General features: G+C 38.6%; 1 protein-coding gene across 1 annotated transcript in view; it reads right to left on the reverse strand.

The window, feature by feature from the left end:
* Positions 1 to 1255: 1255 nt before the first annotated feature.
* Frmd7 (FERM domain containing 7) overlaps positions 1256 to 22562 on the reverse strand; it is a 95783-nt gene continuing 74476 nt past the window's right edge. The window contains exons 7-13 of the mRNA XM_071606088.1: positions 12733 to 12847; positions 12396 to 12543; positions 7242 to 7337; positions 5576 to 5739; positions 3759 to 3827; positions 3567 to 3642; positions 1256 to 2350 (exon numbers count right to left, since the gene is read on the reverse strand). Of these exons, the coding sequence (XP_071462189.1) occupies positions 1256 to 2350; positions 3567 to 3642; positions 3759 to 3827; positions 5576 to 5739; positions 7242 to 7337; positions 12396 to 12543; positions 12733 to 12847 (1763 nt within the window). The remainder of the gene's footprint in view (positions 2351 to 3566; positions 3643 to 3758; positions 3828 to 5575; positions 5740 to 7241; positions 7338 to 12395; positions 12544 to 12732; positions 12848 to 22562) is intronic.

Genomic DNA, 22562 nt, shown 5'->3' on the forward strand with positions numbered 1-22562 from the left:
GATTTTTCTGATGTAAGGGCTAGGAGAATAAAGAAACTGATTTATCTTTTCTCTATTAAGTTATATTTAAAAATAGCTTGTCTGTATAATTCCTTCCTTTCTTTGAACTTTGTGTTTAACATTATCTTGTAAATATGTTAGACTTAATATTAAGATCAGTTAACAAAATTAAGTTCTCAAGTGGAATGCTATACCTTCAGGAGGACTATTAGAGAAATTCTGAATTGATCAAGAATATAATTTTAGTTCATTTATGCAGTCTGATGTCATTACTATTTACCCTTCAATTCCATTTATCCATCCTGACCATACATTTTCACTTGCCTCCTTTTCCCTATTCTGTAACTGCTCTATCCCTTATTAATAGGCCAGAACCAATCACTTCTGAAATCGATTAAAACAAAAGGAAGACCATCCTTGTTTTTCAATTGAGTAGATTTCCATCACACTTTATTAAAAAAACATCTCATTTTCTTGCCTACATGCATGCAACAAGATATGGCAAAAAAAAAAAAAAACCCTCTTGGTAGAAGACATTCAGTCAACAAACTGATCTGTTAACTTGTTTCCTTCACTACATATGGTAGATGTTTAAGAATAGAAAAATTATACATCAGACATAATATCCTCATCAGCCCCATATCTGGCTGTAGAAATTGGCCTAATACATTAATTTCCTGGGCTTTAAATTCTGCCAAGTCTATATTCTAAAAACATCCATTCCATTGAGAGGATCTATGCTATCACCTTGTTTTTGAGGCTGTAGAGGGCCATGCTCCCCTAGATAAAAATGGTAAAAATCAAAGTCCTTAGCAAATAACAAGACTGTTTTTACTGGGTCCCCCACAAATAATGAGGACTGAAGTCTTTGTTCTGTATTATTTAAAAATGTACAAAATAACCAAGATAGCCACAGTCTACTTAATCACAATATGTCATTAGAAGCCAAATCCATATGTAAATCCATACTCTCACTATTCACTATTGAACAGCCTGCCCTGCATTTTTCATCACTCTATGAAGAAATATATAACAGAGCTGATAAATACTCCCCACACCCTGCCATATTACTGGGGAGGAGAGGACATGTTCCAGTTTGTTCTGAGGGAACAGAAGAGTGAAGCTCAGGGAATGAGGCAGCAGCTGGATCTTTCCAATGAAGAGTGACTAAGAAAATGATTTATAAGAAAGTTCCTTATTTTCTACCTAGGATTCTAACATAGAACTGACCCAGAAATGTTCATAGAATTCATACTTAAGCTAAGAAGTAATTACATGGTTTTAGTAAAGTCCTGTCTTCAGCACTTGGTGTGTTGAAAGAAACATCTTCATCTTCTTCATCTAGCTGGAGACTACCAGAAGACAAACGGATTCTGGCCATGGGTGACTTTTTTCCTTTGCCATACAAAGAGTAGTAGTCTGGTTTAAGAATCTCTGATTCAGAATCACTGGATTCACTAGCTACGTACCTTTCTGCTGTGCTCTGATCCATGAGAACTGCTGGGAACTCCTGCTCTGCAAACATACATGTAAATAGGTCTGCTTTACGACTCAGAGCGGGACGAGGCCCTAAAGGTCTAAATTCGGATCCAAAAGGAAAACGGATAGTTTTCATGTCTGATTGGCTCTGGGACCGTTTGGGGGTTTGCTCTTGAATGTTATATGTAAAAGCGTCTTCTAAATTTGGGTCTTCCTCTTCTGGATCTAAATTGATATTGTTCCTACCACTAGTCCTGGCCATAGCTTCTTGGAGTTCTTGAAGGTCTTGCTGAAAGCTCTTTATTCTGGTATTCCTTGGACTCCTTTTGGGTGGCTTTATTGCAGAGGGCTCTAAGTAGTTGTCTGGTCTTGCCCTTTCCTCTGCCATGACTGGAGAGCGTCTGGGCACCTGAGGTGGCTTGTCCACATAAAAAAAGACTTGGGGAGGCATAATATCCACTTGCTGACTAGTACAAGGAATATAGGGCACATCTGTGTAAGTTAGCTGCCTTACTGGACTCGCTCCGCTTGTGAGGCCAGAGGATGTGTTTATGTGATGGTCAGCAAACTTGGAGCTTGTTCGGAAGGAGCTTAGAGGACTTCTCTGCTCAAAGAAGTCTCTGGGATCAGGTTGAGGATCAGGGTCAGTGTTAAAGACAGGATCTGAATAAAGAAAAGAGAAAGATGAACTGCTTTGCGACTGATGTAACGATGTGGGATCCGCCTCTGGTTTGGAACGCTCCAGTTCAGCTGCAAACGTCACCTCCACTGCAGAGTTCCTCCTCCTACTGTCTAACACAGGTTCAGATGCGTGTACTCCATTCACATTTCGGTAGTACCCACCACCATATGCTAGTCTCAAGTCTTCCACCTTGAAAGAAAGGACATATTGGTGAAAAAAAAGAAAAAAGCCATTTGACTGGAGTGGGGATCACAGTTCTATCTTAGCCAAGAATTTTGAAAGGTAGTTTCCCACAAAGTTAGTTCAATCCATGTTATATTCCAGGATTGACAAATACATATGGAAGGGAGAAGAACTTGTACCATTTTCTAAATTGTGTATTAAAAAGAATATGACAGACTATTCTTTCTCAGTTACATCCCATTTCTGGCCTCCAAGAATGCAATAGACTTGAGGCAACATTGTACTTCAAGCAGTTTTCGTTTAGTAGCTCTTATCAATGAACCAGAAAACCTGCCTGGTCCTGACTCTGCTTTTGTCTTGCTTTTGTGTGACCTTAGACAAGTTTCCTAAACTTTCTTGCTCCAGCCTCCTCCCTATTTTCTGTAAAATGTTTGGAAGCAAGTCTATGAATGGCATGAAATTTTCATATACTGGATAGAACCTTTCATCATTATACCTCTGATACCTTTTGGATAAAAACTGACTTGAAATGAAGGCATGAGAGTTTATGAGACCTATAATTAATTTTTTTTAAAGAGAGAGAGAGAGAGAATTTTTTAATATTTATTTTCTAGTTTTCGGCAGACACAACATCTTTGTTTGTATGTGGTGCTGAGGATCGAACCCGGGCCGCACGCATGCCAGGCGAGTGCGCTACCGCTTGAGCCACATCCCCAGCCCCAATTTTTTATATAATTAGTTTTTGTAGAAAGATCCAAAGAAAAGTGATTAACAAGATTGATACTATAAAACTAGCAACTTTCTCCTTCACTTAAACACAGTTAAGCAGCAAAATTATTTTAAAACCTTAACACAGACCTCTTACCTTCCTGTAAGCCTTAAAATTTCCATAGGAAGAAAAGCAGAGCTTTTAGTTTTAAAAATACAAAGCCATAGAAATTGATTTGGATCTTCATTTTGCAAGATGTTAACAATACTGGTTACAATTTGAAAATGTGCCAGAGCCTTATAGTCTATAAGGTACACACCAGTGGGAGTTTACTAAATGGTCTTCTATTGGCAGGAAAGGTTGAGCCCGGCAGCCCTCCCCAGGAGGCTAACCTTCTGGAACAGAATAACCCTTAGACACAGTGGGAGATTGTGCAGAATCAATTTTTGGGAGCATTTGAAATTTGGATGAATTACATGTATTTAAAGAAGTAGGAATTTTCAGAAATCTTACTTGTTTTGACACATCAGAGAGGATGTCTGGTGAAGACCTGCACTGTCGTTCATGGTACTGAGACGGGTAATGCTTTCTGAAATCCCCAAACAGAGAAGTCATTGAAATGGCTGACATGGGAATAGCGGGATATGTATGAAACTGTACATTCAACTTGAAGTCAGCATGAGAGTGAGAAACAAAAGCATGTACCTTTCAAATGGCAAGCTCTTCAACTGCCGTTTATTCCCATATTCCAAAAGCTGCCTTTGGGTTCTTCCACTATTAGAAAGATGAGTTCAAATAATTAATTAATAATCCAATAAACTACTAAAACTCGAGCCTCAGTTACTGTTGAAACCAAAAGCATCTAGATGAATGACATAGGTCATGACTTGTTGAAGATCACATGAATGATAATGCCCACTTATCCAAGAACCAGGAAGAGAGCAACCTTAACTACATAGAACCCAGACATTTCTTTTTTTTAATTATTTTTTAGTTATGGTTGGACACAAAACCTTTATTTTATTTATTTTTTAATGTGGTGCTGAGGATCGAACCCAGGGCCTCTCACATGCTAGGCGAGCGCTCTAGTGCTGAGCCACAACCCCAGCCCCCCCAGACATTTCTTTTCTACAAATTTAAAAAGTCAACTGACTGGGGCTGGGGTTGTGGCTCAGAGATAGAGCACTTGCCTAGTACACGTGAGGAATTGGGTTAGATTCTCAGCACCACATAAAAAAATAAGTAATTAAAGGTATTGTATCCATCTGAAACTAAAACAAAAATTTTTTAAAAAGTCAACTGACTGATTATCTGTTTCCCAAATGCATGGCAGGAAAAAAAGCAGCTAACTAAACAGCAGAAGAAGATAGCTCAAGTCAGTTGTACACTAGCAAAGAAATGCAGCTGACTGGTGGGAGAAACAAGAGCCAAGAAAGATATCACAAAAATAATAAAACCCAGAAAGTCTGGGCCATTTATCACTGAAGTGCAAGGCCTGACTTGCCTCCCCCACCCTGAGGCCGTCACTGCACTACAGCTGCCTGCAGAGGATAATAAGTGATGTTTATAATAACTCAGGTCATTAAGGAAAGGGCAAAATATGCACAGTATCATCTGTTCAAGAAGACAGGGATTTGTAGAATACATTTTGGAAAGATTCCATCAAAAATACGTTCTTAAAAATACCTCAGTTCTTACTGGGGCAGACTTCCACTGTTTGACGAATTCCTTATGTGGAAGCATTAGAAATTAGAATTTTTTATCTTAGCTAAGAGCTTTGAAAGCTTCTTGCAGTGCATTCCTAGGCTGGTGTTTTCAAGTAAAAACAAGATCTTAATTCGACCTCACTTCCATTCCTCCAAGGTGTGACCTGTAGTGAGGAGCTGTTAGTGTAATATTGCTCAACATTTTTAATCCCTTATCCCCTCCAGTGCTTTCTTGCTCTTTTGCCTAACATCACCACAAGGATGTTGTTGATCTTTCCTTTCCAAGTCTTGCATATAAGTCGCATATAAGACAAACAATAGGTTCATTGAATATATTTTCTCAAACTGCTTATGCCCCCTCATCTTTGTTGTGATTCTGATCCAACCCCTTAGGTAGGTAAGCCCCCATCCCCCTGCCTTCCAGTTGGGAAATATTGACTTAGAGCATCTTGCCAAAAGTGAGCAGTAAAGAGTACAATTTTTCAAGTGACTGAAATAAATTCTTTTTTTTTTTGGGGGGGGGTACTAGGAATTGAACCCAAGAGCACTTAACCCCTGAGCCACATCCACAGCCCTTTTTATTTTTTTATTTAGAGGCAGGATCTCACTGAGTTGATTAGGGCCTCACTTAGTTGCTGAGGCTGGCTTTGAACCTGCAATCCTCCTGCCTCACTTTCCCAAGCCGCTGGGATTACAGGCGTGTGCCACTGTGACTGGCTGAAATAGATTCTATATTCCTTCTAGAATTTGAACAACTCCTATTAACTCCCATGTTATTAAAAAGAAGTAGTATACTACTGCATGGTATTTAATTACCTATAGCGGAAACTGGAACCCTTGCTGCAAAGTAGAGTTTTGGGCTTTGATTTGGGTTCTTCAGAAAGCCTGAAGAAGGCATGATACTCCACACAGGTCTTCCAGAAAGCTTTGCAGGCATCTCGGCTGGCCATTGTGAACTCCAAGGTGTCCTTGCACAACGCCTATATAAAGCAATTTACATCTAGCAAAACATCCTTCCAGAATATTAAAGACTTTGGGATCCCAATGCCTTCCAAGCTTTTGGTCCCAGGGACTATAGGGCTTCTGATTTCCCACTCGGCTCCCCATAGGCTTCACACCTACTGAGACCAAATGATTGGCAACCTTCAGAGGAACAGACAGGGCCACTGCTCTCAAATAGAGCCTTCTCTAAAAGCCAGTCTTGCTTTACATACTAGCCTTAGACACTGTTTAACCCCCACCCCTTCTCTGCCAGGAACATTTTTATGAAGTTGTAAATCAGGTTAAAATGAACATCAAAGGGCATCCTTTCAAGGTGACAAGAAGTTATAAATGACCAACAGGAAAGGGGAGGGAAGAGGAGATTTCCTTACAGATGGAAGGGTTTATAGGATGATTACATGTCCATGAGGCTTTTTAACTTACCAGCAAGAAACACTTCTTCCTCTAGATGCTATCTTGTTCTATGATGTTCTGTGTTGCTCTTTTAACATATTTCAATCTGTCTTTGGGGACCTTGGCCTTCCAAACCTAAAGTTCAAGATCTTCCCATCCCCTGACTCACTATATACCCCCTTTAGCCCAAGGTTACATGGCATGATTACAGCCACATTTTCCACAGCCCCACCAACCCACTGCACTGACCTCCCCACTTGTCTCATTTCTTTCCAGGTTCCTACTTGCAGCCCCTAGGGCTGACCATGAATTTCCCACTGGATCCAGTCTCCTTAACTGCTCAAATGAACACTTTAATATAATGCCAAGATTCAGAGAATGAAGCCCAAACTGGACCTTCTGTAGGTCAAAAATTATTTGATACACATGTTTAATTTCCTTTATGGTTATAAAACAATATCATTTCTCACATCTTTGTCTCATCTTGTATGATGCAAACTTGCCCAATGATTGCTTATTTTGCTTATGTGTATACCCACTTCTCATATCCTGCTTGGCTTTGGCATGTAGTAGATACTCAACAATTTCTTTCTCAAGGAAAATAGGTAAAGTTACAGAGGAAAGCAGGAGGGGAAGGGAAAGGGGGAATTGAATTTGAATTCCATGAATATATGAAATTTTCAGCATGAACCAATTACTATGTAATTGTATAATGCTCTAATAAAAACAAATAAACCTCTAAAAAGATATATGTTGTAAAATGCAGTGGAGAACGTCAAGTGATTATGTCCATAGTCCTAATTCTAATCATTCATTCCCATTTGACTCATCAAACCCCTCAAAAACTATTTCCACAGAGATTTCCCTTACTTTACTCATTCTGAACTACAAATCAGATTTCTTAGTGTTTTGTCTTTGCTAATAGTGTGAGTAAAGCTCTGGTTGGTTATGTAGAGGCAAGAGAGGGGGCATATCACCCCTCAGGGCTGGTCAGCTTTTCACCACTTATATTCAAAACATTTGCAGAAGCAACCAAGAAATTCCAAATGAACAGAAAAGCAAAAGAATTTATTAGAAATCTACTTACCAAGATATTGGCATGAAGTTTGATAAGAAAATGTTTTCTCTTAAAACTCAACTTTCGGATTTTAGCCCAGTTGAAAGTATTGATCTTTGTATTTCCCTGTAATAAAACATGTAGCTGACTTTAGGCTGTGTACGCAAAATTTGGCTTGTAAAACAGGGCAAATATGATTGAAAATGCACTTCATAAATAGGACTGTGGTGTGTGTGTGTGTGTGGGGGGTACTGGGGATTGAACCTAGGGGTGATTTACCACTGAGCTACATCACCAGTCCTTTTAAATTTGTTTTTATTTTGACACAGGATCTTGCTAAGTTGCTGAGGCTGGCCTTGAACTTGTGATCTTTCTGCCTTATCTTCCTGAGTCTCTGGGATTACAAGCATGTGCCACAGCCCCTGGTGAATGAAACTATTTCTGATCCATCTCTTGCATAGAATGATCCTGTTGAGCTAAGTAGAAGCTATGGCCAGGTGTTTCAGGTGGGCCACAAGGCTGCTCTGGGGATGGTTTCTGGCTTAGACAGTGAGATCACAGTAGAAATGGATTATTTTAATAGGTTCATGAAACTCACTTCTTTCCCATGTTTCCAGAGTCAGCTGCTAAAAAAAAGACATATTTCTCCTGCCACCCCATTTACCCAAATACCTTCAATAATTCCTCACTGCCTGCATCATCAAATCTTGGCTGAGTTTTCCTGTTACTTTTCTATTGAATATACAGCTGTCTTTCCCACTGCTCCCCCTCACAAAAAAACACTCTTTCATTCAAATCTACACCTTTCTCCTATAGTCTCTTCATTCTCCTTATTCAACATACCTTCCACATAGACAAGAATTCTTACCAGCTTTGATAGCACCTTCTTGAGAATATTCGTTTTCTTTGAAGAAAAGATTCACTTTTTTTGGTACCAGGGATTGAACCCAGGAGCACTTGACCACTGAACCACATCCTCAGCCCTATTTTGTATTTTGTTTAGAGACAGGGTCTCACTCAGTTGCTTAGTGCCTCACGATTGCTGAGGCTGGCTTTGAACTCACGATTCTCGTGTCTCAGCCTCACAAGCCACTGGGATTACAGGTGTGTGCCACTGCACCCAGCTGAAAACATTCACTTTTTAAATTAGTGTTTTAGCTGTTTATAAAAACTTAAAATTGATATATGTTAATGGGGTACCATGTGATGTTTCAATACATATATAATTGTGCAATGTTCCAGCCAGGTTAATTATATCTATTTCATCAAATATTTTTTGAAATATTTTTAGTTGTAAATGAACACAATACATTTATTTATTTATTTATTTTTATGTGGTGCTGAGGATCGAACCCAGTGTGTCACACATGCTAGGCAAGTGATCTACCACTGAGCTAAAGCCACAGCCCTCACCAAATATTTTTATGATGAAAACATTCAGGGGCTTGGGCTGTGGCTCAGAGGCAGACTGCTTGCCTAGCATGCATGAGGTACTGCGATCCTCAGAACCACATAAATGTAGAATAAAGACATTGTGTCCACCTCTAACTAAAAAACAAAAAAAAATTAAAAAAAAAAAAAACATTCAGGGGCTGGGGCTGCGGCTCAGAGGTAGAGCGCTCGCCTAGCATGCGTGAGGCCCTGGGTTCGATCCTCAGCACCACATAAAAGTAAAATGAAGATATTGTGTCCACTTAAAACTTAAAAAATAAATGTTAAAAAACATTCAGAATACTTTTTCTAGCTTTGTTGAAATATGTAAGACATAAATGTTATCCATAGTCATCCTACTGTGAATAGCACACCAGAGCTTTTTCCTCCTATCTAATTGTAACTTAGTGCACATTGATCAACTTCTCCTCATCCTTCCCTCCCTCTATTTTTCCAGTCTTTGGGAACCATTACTCTCAACTACAACATCAACTTTTTTAGTACTTTCATTTCTGTCCCTGGCTTACTTCACTTAACATAAGAGCCTCCAGTTCCATCCATATTGTTGTAAATGACAGGATTTCATTCTTATTATGACTAAATAGTATCCCATCTTCTATATTTTTGTACATTTTCTTTATCCATTCATCAGTTAATAGAGGCTTAGGTCATTTTTTAAAATATTTTTTAAATTGTAGGTGGACATGATACCTTTATTTATTTTTATGTGGTGCTGAGGATCGAACCCATGGCTTCACATATGAGAGGCAGGTGCTCTACCACTCAGCTACAGCCCTGGCCCTCGTTTCGTTTTTATTATTATTTTTATTTATTTTTTATTCTAATTTGTTATATATGACAGTAGAATGCATTACAATTCATATTACACATATAGAGCACAATTTTTCTATTTCTTTTCGATTGTGAATGCCTTCTCTAGAATATTCTTATTCCTGCAGCCTATTTCCCTTTCTAACTCCCCTGTACTCTCTTGGATCTCCTGGTCTGCCTAAACAGCTTACCTTGTTTGTTCATTTATTTGTTTGTTCAAGAGGTAATCCATTCACATGGTTGAAAACCAAAAGCACACACAAAAGATAAATAGTATTGAAGGCAAGTTTGAGGCCAGTCTCAGAAACTTAAGCAAGACCCTGTGTCAAAAAAATTAAAAAATCTGGGGATGGTGGAGTGCCCCTGGGTTCAATCCCTAGGACTCCCTGCAAAACACACACACACACATACACACACACACACACACACAGACACACGGAAAAAAAAGATATGTAGCATTGAGAAGTTTCACTCTCACCACCATCACCCCTACTCTTGTTCCCACCTAACCATTCCCTATAAGCACCACATATATTAGTTTGTTGATTATTTAAAAGTCTGATAGCACTATTGGGACCAAGTCTTTCTCACATTCAATGTTAGTTTCTTGACTGCCTTTTGTCTGTTCGCTCTTTAGTTTCTTGACTGCCTTTTGTCTGTTCGCTCTTTCTTTGAAACAACCTTCCTTAACTCCCAACTCTGGCCCTGTGGCCTGGATAACTTCCTCAGGTCTTGGCTTAAATGTTAAGGCCCTCTCACCTGTTATCTTAGTGCCCTACACTTCTAGCTCATACTCCTGGCCCTTGTTTGTAATTACTTATTTAACTATCTGTCTTCTCCTCATTAGAAACCAAGTGCTATGAATTCAGGATCATTCTTATCTACCTCTGTAGCCCTAGTGCCTGGTACAGAATGCACAAAGAATATACTGAAATAAAGGATGAATGAATAAATGGCTTCCTAACTCCCTAAATAACTAAAAACTACTGACTTGCACACTTTAAAACAGTTTAATTTTATAGGATGTAGTCGATGCCCTTCAGTAGATGAATGGATAAAAAAAATGTGGCATATATACACAATGGAATATTACTCAGCAATAAAAGAGAATAAAATCATGGCATTTGCAGGTAAATGGATGGAGTTGGAGAAGATAATGCTAAGTGAAGTTAGCCAATCCCAAAAAACCAAATGCCGAATGTTTTCTCTGATATAAGGAGGCTGACTCATAGTGGGGTAGGGAGAGGGAGCATGGGAGGAATAGACGAACTCTAGATAGGACAGAGGGGTGGAAGGGAAAGGGAGTGGGTAGGGGGTTAGCAAGCAACGATGGTGGAATGTGATGGACATCATTATCCAAAGTACATGTATGAAGACACAAATTGCTGTCAACATACTTTATATACAATCAGAGATATGAAAAATTGTGTTCTATATGTGTAATAAGAATTGTAATGTACTCTGTTGTCATATATTTAAAAAACCAATTAAAAACCCTTTTAAAAAAATAAAGAATATGATAAAGAACACAGAGGGCTGGAGTTGTGTCTCAATGGTAGAGCACTTGCTGAGAATGTGTGAGGCATTGGTTTCGATTCTCAGCACCACATATGAATAAATAAATAAAATAAAGATATTGTGTGCATCTACAACTAAAAAAAAACACTTTAAAAACAAGAACACAGAGATAAATATCTATTCTTTGACTGAATTTAGGGTAGAGACACAACATATTCTAAGTAACATCAGCTGTATTGTTCCCAACTGCCTACAGAAATATTCACATTGAAAGAAATCACAAGCAACATGGTAGCTCTACCTTGCTACCATTCCCATCTTTTCCAGTGCAGTAAGAAATGGCAAGGACCAGGGGTTAGAGTGGGAAGGGTAACAAGGCCCTCCTGGATAAACACATATACCTGTGATCCATTGAGTCTTTTAAAATTTGTTCTTTTTAGGTATATATGACAATAGAATGTATTTTGACATATTATACATATATGGAGTGTAATTTTCCATTCTTGCAGTTGGACATGAAGTGGAGTTACACTGGTGGTGAATTCATAATCGAACATAGGAAACTTATGTCCAATGTATTCCATTGTCTTTCCTATTCCCATGCTCCTCCTTTCCCTTCATTCCCCTTTGTCTAACCCAATGAACTTGTATCCCCACCTTATTGTGTGATAGCATCTGCATATCATAGAGAACATTTTGTCTTTGGCTTTTTGGGATTTGCTTATTTTACTCCATTGAGTCTTTTGCTCATCAGTGTGACTGACTCTCATGCTGAAAAGTTTATAACCAAATAAATGAGAAGGCCAAGATTCTCTTAGCTGAATCCTTACATGACCTGTTTGGTAACTCCAGAGTTCTAATTTGGTCTTGGGGGTCAGTGGGCCTTAGGTCATCTCCCTTCTCTCTTACAAGTGATTTATTCACAACAAAGTCCTGGGAAAAGAATGAGCCAGTAAATAGCAACAGTCAGTGGTAAAGCTGAGCACTAATGCCCTACCAGCTAGCACTGGGCACCTCCATTGCAAACAGAAATGAACAGAAGCATTACACATTTTGGACCCCTCAAGGTGTCTCTGGAGGTCCTGGACAGTGTCACAGCCTACATTTTTTAGATGCCCTAATATACTTGCTCTAGAAGTTCCAAAGAGCTTCTTGACTTTACTTCCCTACCATGCTGGCCTCAACAAATGTGTGAACCCCTTAGAATGTAGATAGTTATTTATAGATTGCACCTTGAAGCAAAGTGCATTGAGGGGAGATGGCTTACCCCAGACCTTTCCAAGCATTATTTCCCTTTCTAGCAGTTGGTAAAACTGAGTATTGTGATCACCCAGGGAACAGACACCCAAGTTTGAGTGGAGAAAACCTGTCAAGCTGAAGGACTTTGAAGGAAAGAGTTGTTACCCGTAACACCAGGACTCCCATGTGTGCAACAGCCAGGTGAATCTGCATTCCTTCACCATCACTGGCAGGGTGGGGCCTGATGCCATACATGTCCAGTTTCCTTGCTATGTCCAGTAGTAGAATATCAGATTCAGCTGGATTTTTGCCACTGCAAGGGGAAAGAATTTACGAGCCTAATAAATCCAGCACGCATGACACCTCCACTCTGAGAGCTCCATGAGGAGGTCAGTGTTTTCTTGAGCCTGAAGCTTCTCAGGCTTAAGGGCTTGCTTTCAAGAATCTGTTCCCAGCTTTAGTGTCCTCCATTGGGGAAGCAGGTGCCAGTTAAAGTACTTACATGTGCTTCTGATGAAAGTCCATGATCTTGCTCTCTAAACAGTCTTGGTTTGGTAAGTACCGGCTTTGTGCCAGATGTTTCTTGACTGTTTCTTCATGAAAGTCTCCCAGTTCTGCTGCATGACAAAAGAAAGTGACATTTTTTCACATTACCATCGAGGAACTAAGCAACTCAGCCATTGCAAACAGAAATGAACAGAAGCACAGCACATTTTGGACCCCTCAAGGTGTCTCTGGAAGTCCTGGACAGTATCACAGCCTACATTTTTTAGATGCCCTAATATACTTGCTCTAGAAGTTCCAAAGAGCAAACTCAGCCTAATGATCTCCCCCAAATAGTTTTTTCTTTGCAGTTAGTTGTAGCTCCATGCCTCTGACTTCATGCTATACATATATGTGTATTTCTGTAGGGGAGGACCAACTGGCTATTTTTCAAATTATGAGCAGTTGGTATTGATGTTTCAGTATAGTAAGTTACAGACATTGTGTCCATCTACAACTAAAAAAAAAATTAAAAATAAGAACACAGGAGAGGAGCACCGGCCTGCTGAGAGGCAGAGCCGCCCCCCACCCCCCGCGCCTGCCAGGTAGGCGGAACTGTGACCACCAACAGAAAAGGCCCAGTGGCCCGCGGCGGGACAGAGCTTCCAATCACTCCTGCAAGGTAGGCGGGCCTGCGACCCACCGGCAGAAGAGGAGCAGCGGCCGGCTGAGAGGCAGAGCCGCCCCCTCCCCCCCGCGCCTGCAAGGTAGACGGAACTGTGACCACCATCAGAACAGGCCAGTCCTGCAACCGACAGACAGAACAGGCCCAGTGGCCTGAGGAAGGGTAGAGCCGCCCCGCCCCCCGCACCTGCAAGGTAGGTGGACCTGTGACCCACTGGCAGAACAGCCCCAGAGGCCTGCAGAGGGGCAGTGCCGCTGCCTGCGCCTGCAAAGTAGGCAGAACTGCGACCACTGACAGAACAAGCCTAGCGGCCCGCAGAGGGACAGAGCCGCCGCCCGCGCCTGCAAGGTAGGTGGACCTGCTACCGACCGGCAGAGCAGGCCCAGCGGCCTGCCGGCGTGGTAGGCACATTGCCCCAATTGGAGGAGGGGCAGAGCCGCCGCCCGCGCCTGCGAGGGAGACTTTGCAACTATACAAGACCAATATAAATATATAGGGGGAAAATTCAATAGCACAACAGTTTCACCAAGAAGAAAGGAACGCAAACAGTATGAAGAGACAAGGAAAGAAAGGACCACAAGCATTGCAGGTCAACTCAACGTTAGAAGAGGTAATAGCTGCAGCAGATGGAATGTCAGATAAAGAATTCAGGATATACATGCTTCAGATGATCTGGAGTCTCAAGGAAGACATCAGACAGCAAAATCAGACAATGAAAGATCACTTCAACAATGAATTACATAAACAAATCGAAGAAGCAAAAGATCAACTATACAGGGAGATAGAGGTTATAAAAAACAAACAAACAGAAATCCTAGAAATGCAGGAAGCAATAAACCAACTTAAAAACTCAATGGAGAATACTACCAGCAGAGTAGAACACTTAGAAGATAGAACATCAGACAATGAAGATAAAGTATTTCAACTTGAAAAGAACATAGACAGCTCAGCAAGAATGTTAAGAAACCATGAGCAGAACATCCAAGAAATATGGGATAACATCAAGAGACCAAATTTAAGAGTCATTGGGATACAGGAAGGGACAGAGTTTCAAACCAAAGGAATGAGCAATCTATTCAATGAAATAATACGAGAAAACTTCCCAGACTTGAAGAATGAGACAGAATCCCAAATCCTAGAAGCCTATAGGACGCCGAATGTGCAAAATCATAAGAGACCCACACCTAGACACATTATAATGAAGATGCCCAACATACAGAATAAGGAGAGAATTTTAAAAGCTACAAGAGAAAGGAAGCAGATCACATTTAGGGGTAAGCCAATCAGGATAACAGCTGATCTTTCAACACAGACTCTGAAAGCTAGAAGATCCTGGAATAACATATTTCAAACACTGAAAGAAAATGGGTTCCAACCAAGAATTGTGTTTCCAGCGAAATTAAGCTTCAAAATGGAAGATGAAATTAAAACCTTCCATGATAAACAAAAGTTAAAAGAATTTGCAGCTAGAAAACCATCTCTTCTAAACATCCTTGGCAAAACATTACAGGAAGAGGAAATGGAAAATAACAATGAAAACCAACAGTGGGAGGTAGGACAGTAAAGGGGGGAAAAATAATCAAAGAGGAAAACAAACCATGTTTAGTAACATAAATAAACAAATATGGCTGGAAGAACAACCCATATCTCAATAATAACCCTAAATGTTAATGGCTTAAACTCACCAATCAAGAGACACAGGTTAGTAGAATGGATCACAAAACAAGACCCAACAATATGCTGCCTACAGGAGACGCATTTGATAGGAAAAGACATACATAGGCTGAAGGTGAAAGGTTGGGAAAAATCATATCACTCATATGGACTTCGGAAACAAGCAGGAGTGTCCATACTCATATCAAATAAAATAGATTTCAAGCCAAAGTTAATCAAAAGGGATAAAGAGGGACACTACATACTGCTTAAGGGAACCATACACCAACAAGACATAACAATCATAAATATATATGCCCCAAACAATGGTGCAGCTATGTTCATCAAACAAACTCTTCTCAAGTTCAAGAGTCTAATAGACCACCATACAATAATCATGGGAGACTTCAACACACCTCTCTCGCCACTGGACAGATCTTCCAAACAAAAGTTGAATAAGGAAACTATAGAACTCAATAACACAATTAATAACCTAGACTTAATTGACATATATAGAATATACCACCCAACATCAAGCAGTTACACTTTTTTCTCAGCAGCACATGGATCCTTCTCAAAAATAGATCATATATTATGTCACAGGGAAACTCTTAGACAATACAAAGGAGTAGAGATAATACCATGCATCCTATCTGATCATAATGGAATGGAACTGAAAATCAACGATAAAAGAAGGAAGGAAAAAGAATACATCACTTGGAGAATGAACAATAGGTTACTGAATGATCAATGGGTTATAGAAGACATCAAGGAGGAAATTAAAAAATTCTTAGAGATTAATGAAAACACTGACACAACATATCGGAATCTATGGGACACATTGAAAGCAGTTCTAAGAGGAAAATTCATTGCTTGGAGTTCATTCCTTAAAAAAAGAAAAAACCAACAAATAAATGATCTCATACTTCATCTCAAAATCCTAGAAAAAGAAGAGCAAAACAACAGCAAAAGAAGTAGAAGGCAAGAAATAATTAAAATCAGAGCTGAAATTAATGAAATCGAAACAAAAGAAACAATTGAAAAAATTGACAAAACTAAAAGTTGGTTCTTTGAAAAAATAAACAAAATCGACAGACCCTTAGCCATGCTAGCAAAGAGAAGAAGAGAGAGAACTCAAATTACTAGCATACGGGATGAAAAAGGCAATATCACAACAGACACCTCAGATATACAGAAGATAATCAAAAATTATTTTGAATCCTTATACTCCAATAAATTAGAAGATAGTGAAGGCATCGATAAATTTCTTAAGTCATATGATCTGCCCAGATTGAGTCAGGAGGATATAGACAACCTAAACAGACCAATATCAATTGAGGAAATAGAAGAAACCATCAAAAGACTACCAACTAAGAAAAGCCCAGGACCGGATGGGTATACAGCAGAGTTTTACAAAACCTTTAAAGAGGAACTAATACCAATACTTTTCAAGCTACTTCGGGAAATAGAAAAAGAGGGAGAACTTCCAAATTCATTCTACGAGGCCAACATCACCCTGATACCTAAACCAGACAAAGACACTTCAAAGAAAGAAAACTACAGACCAATATCTCTAATGAACCTAGATGCAAAAATCCTCAATAAAATTCTGGCGAATCGGATACAAAAACATATCAAAAAAATTGTGCACCATGATCAAGTAGGATTCATCCCTGGGATGCAAGGCTGGTTCAATATACGGAAATCAATAAATGTTATTCACCACATCAATAGACTTAAAAATAAGAACCATATGATCATCTCGATAGATGCGGAAAAAGCATTCGACAAAGTACAGCATCCCTTTATGTTCAAAACTCTAGAAAAACTAGGGATAACAGGAACATACCTCAATATTATAAAAGCAATCTACGCTAAGCCTCAGGCTAGCATCATTCTGAATGGAGAAAAATTGAAGGCATTCCCTCTAAAATCTGGAACAAGACAGGGATGCCCTCTCTCACCACTTCTGTTCAACATAGTTCTCTAAACACTGGCCAGAGCAATTAGACAGACGAAAGAAATTAAAGGCATCAAAATAGGAAAAGAAGAACTTAAATTATCACTATTTGCAGATGACATGATTCTATACCTAGCAGACCCAAAAGGGTCTACAAAGAAACTATTAGAGCTAATAAATGAATTCAGCAAAGTGGCAGGATATAAAATCAACACGCATAAATCAAAGGCATTCCTGTATATCAGCGACAAATCCTCTGAAATGGAAATGAGGACAACCACTCCATTCACAATATCTTCAAAAAAAATAAAATACTTGGGAATCAACCTAACAAAAGAGGTGAAAGACTTATACAATGAAAACTACAGAACCCTAAAGAGAGAAATAGAAGAAGATCTTAGAAGATGGAAAAATATACCCTGTTTATGGATAGGCAGAACTAACATCATCAAAATGGTGATATTACCAAAAGTTCTCTATAGGTTTAATGCAATGCCAATCAAAATCCCAACGGCATTTCTTGTAGAAATAGAGAAAGCAATCATGAAATTCATATGGAAAAATAAACGACCCAGAATAGCAAAAACAACTCTAAGCAGGAAGTGTGAATCAGGCGGTATAGCGATACCAGACTTTAAACTATACTACAGAGCAATAGTAACAAAAACAGCATGGTACTGGTACCAAAACAGGCGGGTGGACCAATGGTACAGAATAGAGGACACAGAAACCAATCCACAAAACTACAACTACCTTATATTTGATAAAGGGGCTAAAAGCATGCAATGGAGGAAGGATAGCATCTTCAACAAATGGTGCTGGGAAAACTGGAAATCCATATGCAACAAAATGAAACTGAATCCCTTTCTCTCGCCATGCACAAAAGTTAATTCAAAATGGATCAAGGAACTTGATATCAAATCAGAGACACGCCGTCTGATAGAAGAAAAAGTTGGCTATGATCTACATACTGTGGGGTCGGGCTCCAAATTCCTTAATAGGACACCCATAGCACAAAAGTTAATAACTAGAATCAACAAATGGGACTTACTCAAACTAAAAAGTTTTTTCTCAGCAAAAGAAACAATAAGAGAGGTAAATAGAGAGCCTACATCCTGGGAACAAATCTTTACTCCTCACACTTCAGATAGAGCCCTAATATCCAGAGTATACAAAGAACTCAAAAAATTAGACAATAAGAGAACAAACAACCCAATCAACAAATGGGCCAAGGACCTGAACAGACACTTCTCAGAGGAGGACATACAATCAATCAACAAGTACATGAAAAAATGCTCACCATCTCTAGCAGTCAGAGAAATGCAAATCAAAACCACCCTAAGATACCATCTCACTCCAGTAAGATTGGCAGCCATTAGGAAGTCAAACAACAACAAGTGCTGGCGAGGATGTGGGGAAAAGGGTACACTTGTACATTGCTGTTGGGACTGCAAATTGGTGCAGCCAATTTGGAAAGCAGTATGGAGATTTCTTGGAAAGCTGGGAATGGAGCCACCATTTGACCCAGCTATTCCCCTTCTCGGTCTATTCCCTAAAGACCTAAAAAGAGCATGCTACAGGGACACTGCTACATCGATGTTCATAGCAGCACAATTCACAATAGCAAGACTGTGGAACCAACCTAGATGCCCTTCAATAGACGAATGGATAAAAAAAAATGTGGCATTTATACACAATGGAGTATTACTCTGCATTAAAAAATTACAAAATCATAGAATTTGCAGGGAAATGGATGGCATTAGAGCAGATTATGCTAAGTGAAGCTAGCCAATCCCTAAAAAACAAATGCCAAATGTCTTCTTTGATATAAGGAGAGTATCTAAGAACAGAGTAGGGTCAAAGAGCATGAGAAGATTAATATTAAACAGGGATGACAGGTGGGAGGGAAAGGGACAGAGAAGGGAAATTGCATGGAAATGGAAGGAGACCCTCAGAGTTATACAAAAGTACATACAAGAGGAAGTGAGGGGAAAGGGAAAAATAATACAAGGGGGAGAAATGAATAACAGTAGAGGGGGTAGAGAGAGAAGAAGGGAGGGGAGGGGAGGGGAGGGGGGATAGTAGAGGATGGGAAAGGCAGCAGAACACAACAGACACTAGTATGGCAATATGTAAATCAATGGATGTGTAACTGATGTAATTCTGCAATCTGTATATGGGGTAAAAATGGGAGCTCATAACCCACTTGAATCAAAGTGTGAAATATGATATATCAAGAACTATGTAATGTTTTGAACAGCCAACAATAAAAAATTAAAAAAAAAATAAGAACACAGAGATAAATATCTATTCTTTGACTGAATTTATGGTAGAGACACTAGATATTCTAATATGAGCAGCTGGTATATGGTGTTGCAGTATAGTAAGCAACAGACCTATTACCAAGATTACAGCTGCATGTTTTGTTGGGATTTTCTTTTCCCACATTCTTCTTATATCTCCTACTTCCAACTGGCCCCTGTTAGAGGTTGAATTTTCTCTCTCCAATGTGGAAATCCTAACATCCAGTACCACCAAACATGGTTCAATTTGGAGACAAGTCCTTTAAAGAGGTGATTAAGTTAAAATCAAGGACATTGGGAGCTCTGTAATTCAATCTGACTGGTGTTCCTATAAAGGGAGGAAATTTGGACATACAGAGAGATGCAAGGGATGTGAACACAGAAAAAGGACCACGTGAAGACACAGCAAGAAGACAGCCATCTGTAAGCCAAGGAGAGAGGCTTTAGAAGAAACCAAACAAGCCAACACCTTGATCTTGAACTTCCAGAATCATAAGAAAATTATTTTCTTTCCTTTAAACCACCCAGTATCTGGTATTTTTCCTTGACAGCCCTAGTGGACTAATTCATCCCCCCAACTTCACTCCACCCTGATCATATATTATCAAGAAAGGGGAATAAACATGCTAACTATAATGCAAGCCAGTCTCAGCCAATTTATCACTCTATACATTGGAAATCTAGTAAATCCCCAGCTATCTGGAATCCCCAGGAGATGAATCATTCTGGAAATTATTCTGGGCTTTCAAATACCTAGCAGTGTATGCATGATCATAATTTACTCTTTTCTAGATGTCTCCAGCTTATTATTATAAATACTTTTTATAGCATTATGCCTATGCAGGCAATTGAGTTATTTAGGGATTATCTGCCCCTAATTTAAAAGGCCTCAGGCTGCTTTGACATTTGGATTCTTTTGTCTTCTTTATAGTTGTCTTATTAAATTGTTGTCATCATTGTTGTTTTTGCTTTTTTGGTATCAGGTTTATATGAATTACTTCCTGGTCATCGAATTCTCATCTAACATAAAATGGAAAATCAGATCTCCACACCTATTAGAAGTGTATGTTGTATAAGAGTGAATACACTCTTGCTGGGCACGGTGGTGCATGCCTGTAATCCCAGTGGCTTGGGAGGTTGAGACAGGAAGATTGCAAGTGCAAAGCCAGCCTCAGTAACTTAGTGAGGCCCTGTCTCAAAATTAAAAATAAAAAGTACTGGGGATGTAGCTTAGTGGTGAAATACCCCCTGAGTTAAACCCCCAGTACCATAAATAAATAAACAAATAAATAAATAAATAATTAAAAAGCGTAAATAGATTCTCCATGAAATCCTGTGGTAAGCAAAATATGTGAACAATAGGGTACCTAGTTTGAGAGCTAGAAGGATTTTTGTTTGTTTATATTCTCTTTTCTTTCTTTGTGTTCTATTTGTATTTTGGACAGATAGTTTGGTCATCTTTAGACAATTAAGGTACACATGTATATTTCAAAATCACAATATGATGAAAATCTCCATATATCAAACATTTCTAAAGGCCAATACAATGACTTGTTAATTTATTTATTTGTTCATTTATTTTACCAATACTGATAAATGTGCAAATCTCACTAATAATCAATCAGGCTTAGATAGCCTCACTAATTAATTTAATCAAATGTTTAAAATAGAAATAAATATAAATTCTTCACAATTTTTTTTCCAGAAAATAGAGAAGGGCATACTTACCAATTCATTCTAGGGGCCCAGTATTACCCCAATACCCAAACCAGATAAAAACATCAACAAGAAGAGAAAAGTATAGGTCAATATCTCTTGTGAATACAGAGGCAAAAATCCTCAATAAAATACTAGCAAATTGAATTCGGCATTATATAAAAAACATTGCAGGGGCTGGAATTATGGCTCAGTGGTGGAGCACGTGTGAGGCACTGGGTTTGATTCTCAGCACCACAAATAAAGAAATGAATAAAATAAAGGTCCACCAACATCTTAAATAAAAAGATTGTATGCTATGACCAAATAAGATTTATTTCAGGATTTCAAGGTAAGTTCAACATATGAAAATCAATTAATGTAATACACCTATTAATATAATAAAGGACACAAATGCACACATACACACACACACACACACACACCCCAAAAAAACACCCCAACTCATTATACATTATCATCTGAATAGATGCAGAAAAGGCAATGAGTAAATCCAACACCCATTTATGTTAAACACTTGGCTCAGTGACAGAGCACTTCTTTAGCATGTATGAGGCCCTGAGTTCAATCCCCAGCCCTGAAAAAAACAAATAAGCAAAGAAAAAACCTACGGCTAAGGAGGGGAGGGAAAAAAGGAAATACTGGGGAATGTTATTGACCAAATTATATTGTTATTTTGTGTGCACATATGATATGTAATAATGAATCCTCCCATTATGTATAATTATAATGCACCAGTAAAAATATGGGAAAAAAAACTTATAACTACTATTATAATCATACCAAATGGTTAGAAACTAAATGCTTTCCCTTAAGACCAGGAACCAGACAAAGATATCTGTTCTTGCTATCTCACCCAACACGATATTGGTGGTTCTAGAAATTACAGTTGGGCAAGAAGAAGATATATAAAGGATGTGCTCGAAAATGGAAGAGATAAAATTGTCTTTACTTGGAGTAAACATGATCTTGTATGTCAAAAATCATAAAGAACTCACAAAACTACTAAAACTAATAAATTAGTTCAGCAAGAAAATCCTGATATACAAAAGGTAAATATATTTGTATATAATAGCAATGAACAATCTGAAAAAAAATTAAGAAAATAGTTGCATTTACAGTAACATCAAGAAAAGAATAAAATACTGAGGAATAAATCAAACAAAAGAAGTGTAGGACTTGTACACTGGAAACTACAAACATTGATGAATTTTGAAAAATGATTTACACAAGTGGAAAGATATTTCATGTTCATGGACTAGAAGACTTGCTATTGTTAAGATGGCAACTTTTTCCAAAATTGAGCTATAAACATAGGGCAATCCCCATCAAAATCCCACAGACTTTTTTTTTTTTTTTTGTAAAAATCAATAAGCTTAAAATTTACATGGAAATGAAGAGATGCAAATTAATCAAAACAATTTTGCAGAAAAAATAAAGTTGGAGTATGTACAGTTGCTTATTTCAAAACCTATAACAAAGTTACAACAATAAAGTAAGTGTAAATAATGATAAAAGGACAGATGTTGAGA

This window comes from Marmota flaviventris, chromosome X, assembly GCF_047511675.1.
Source record: "Marmota flaviventris isolate mMarFla1 chromosome X, mMarFla1.hap1, whole genome shotgun sequence".
NCBI classification, from domain to species: domain Eukaryota; kingdom Metazoa; phylum Chordata; class Mammalia; order Rodentia; family Sciuridae; genus Marmota; species Marmota flaviventris.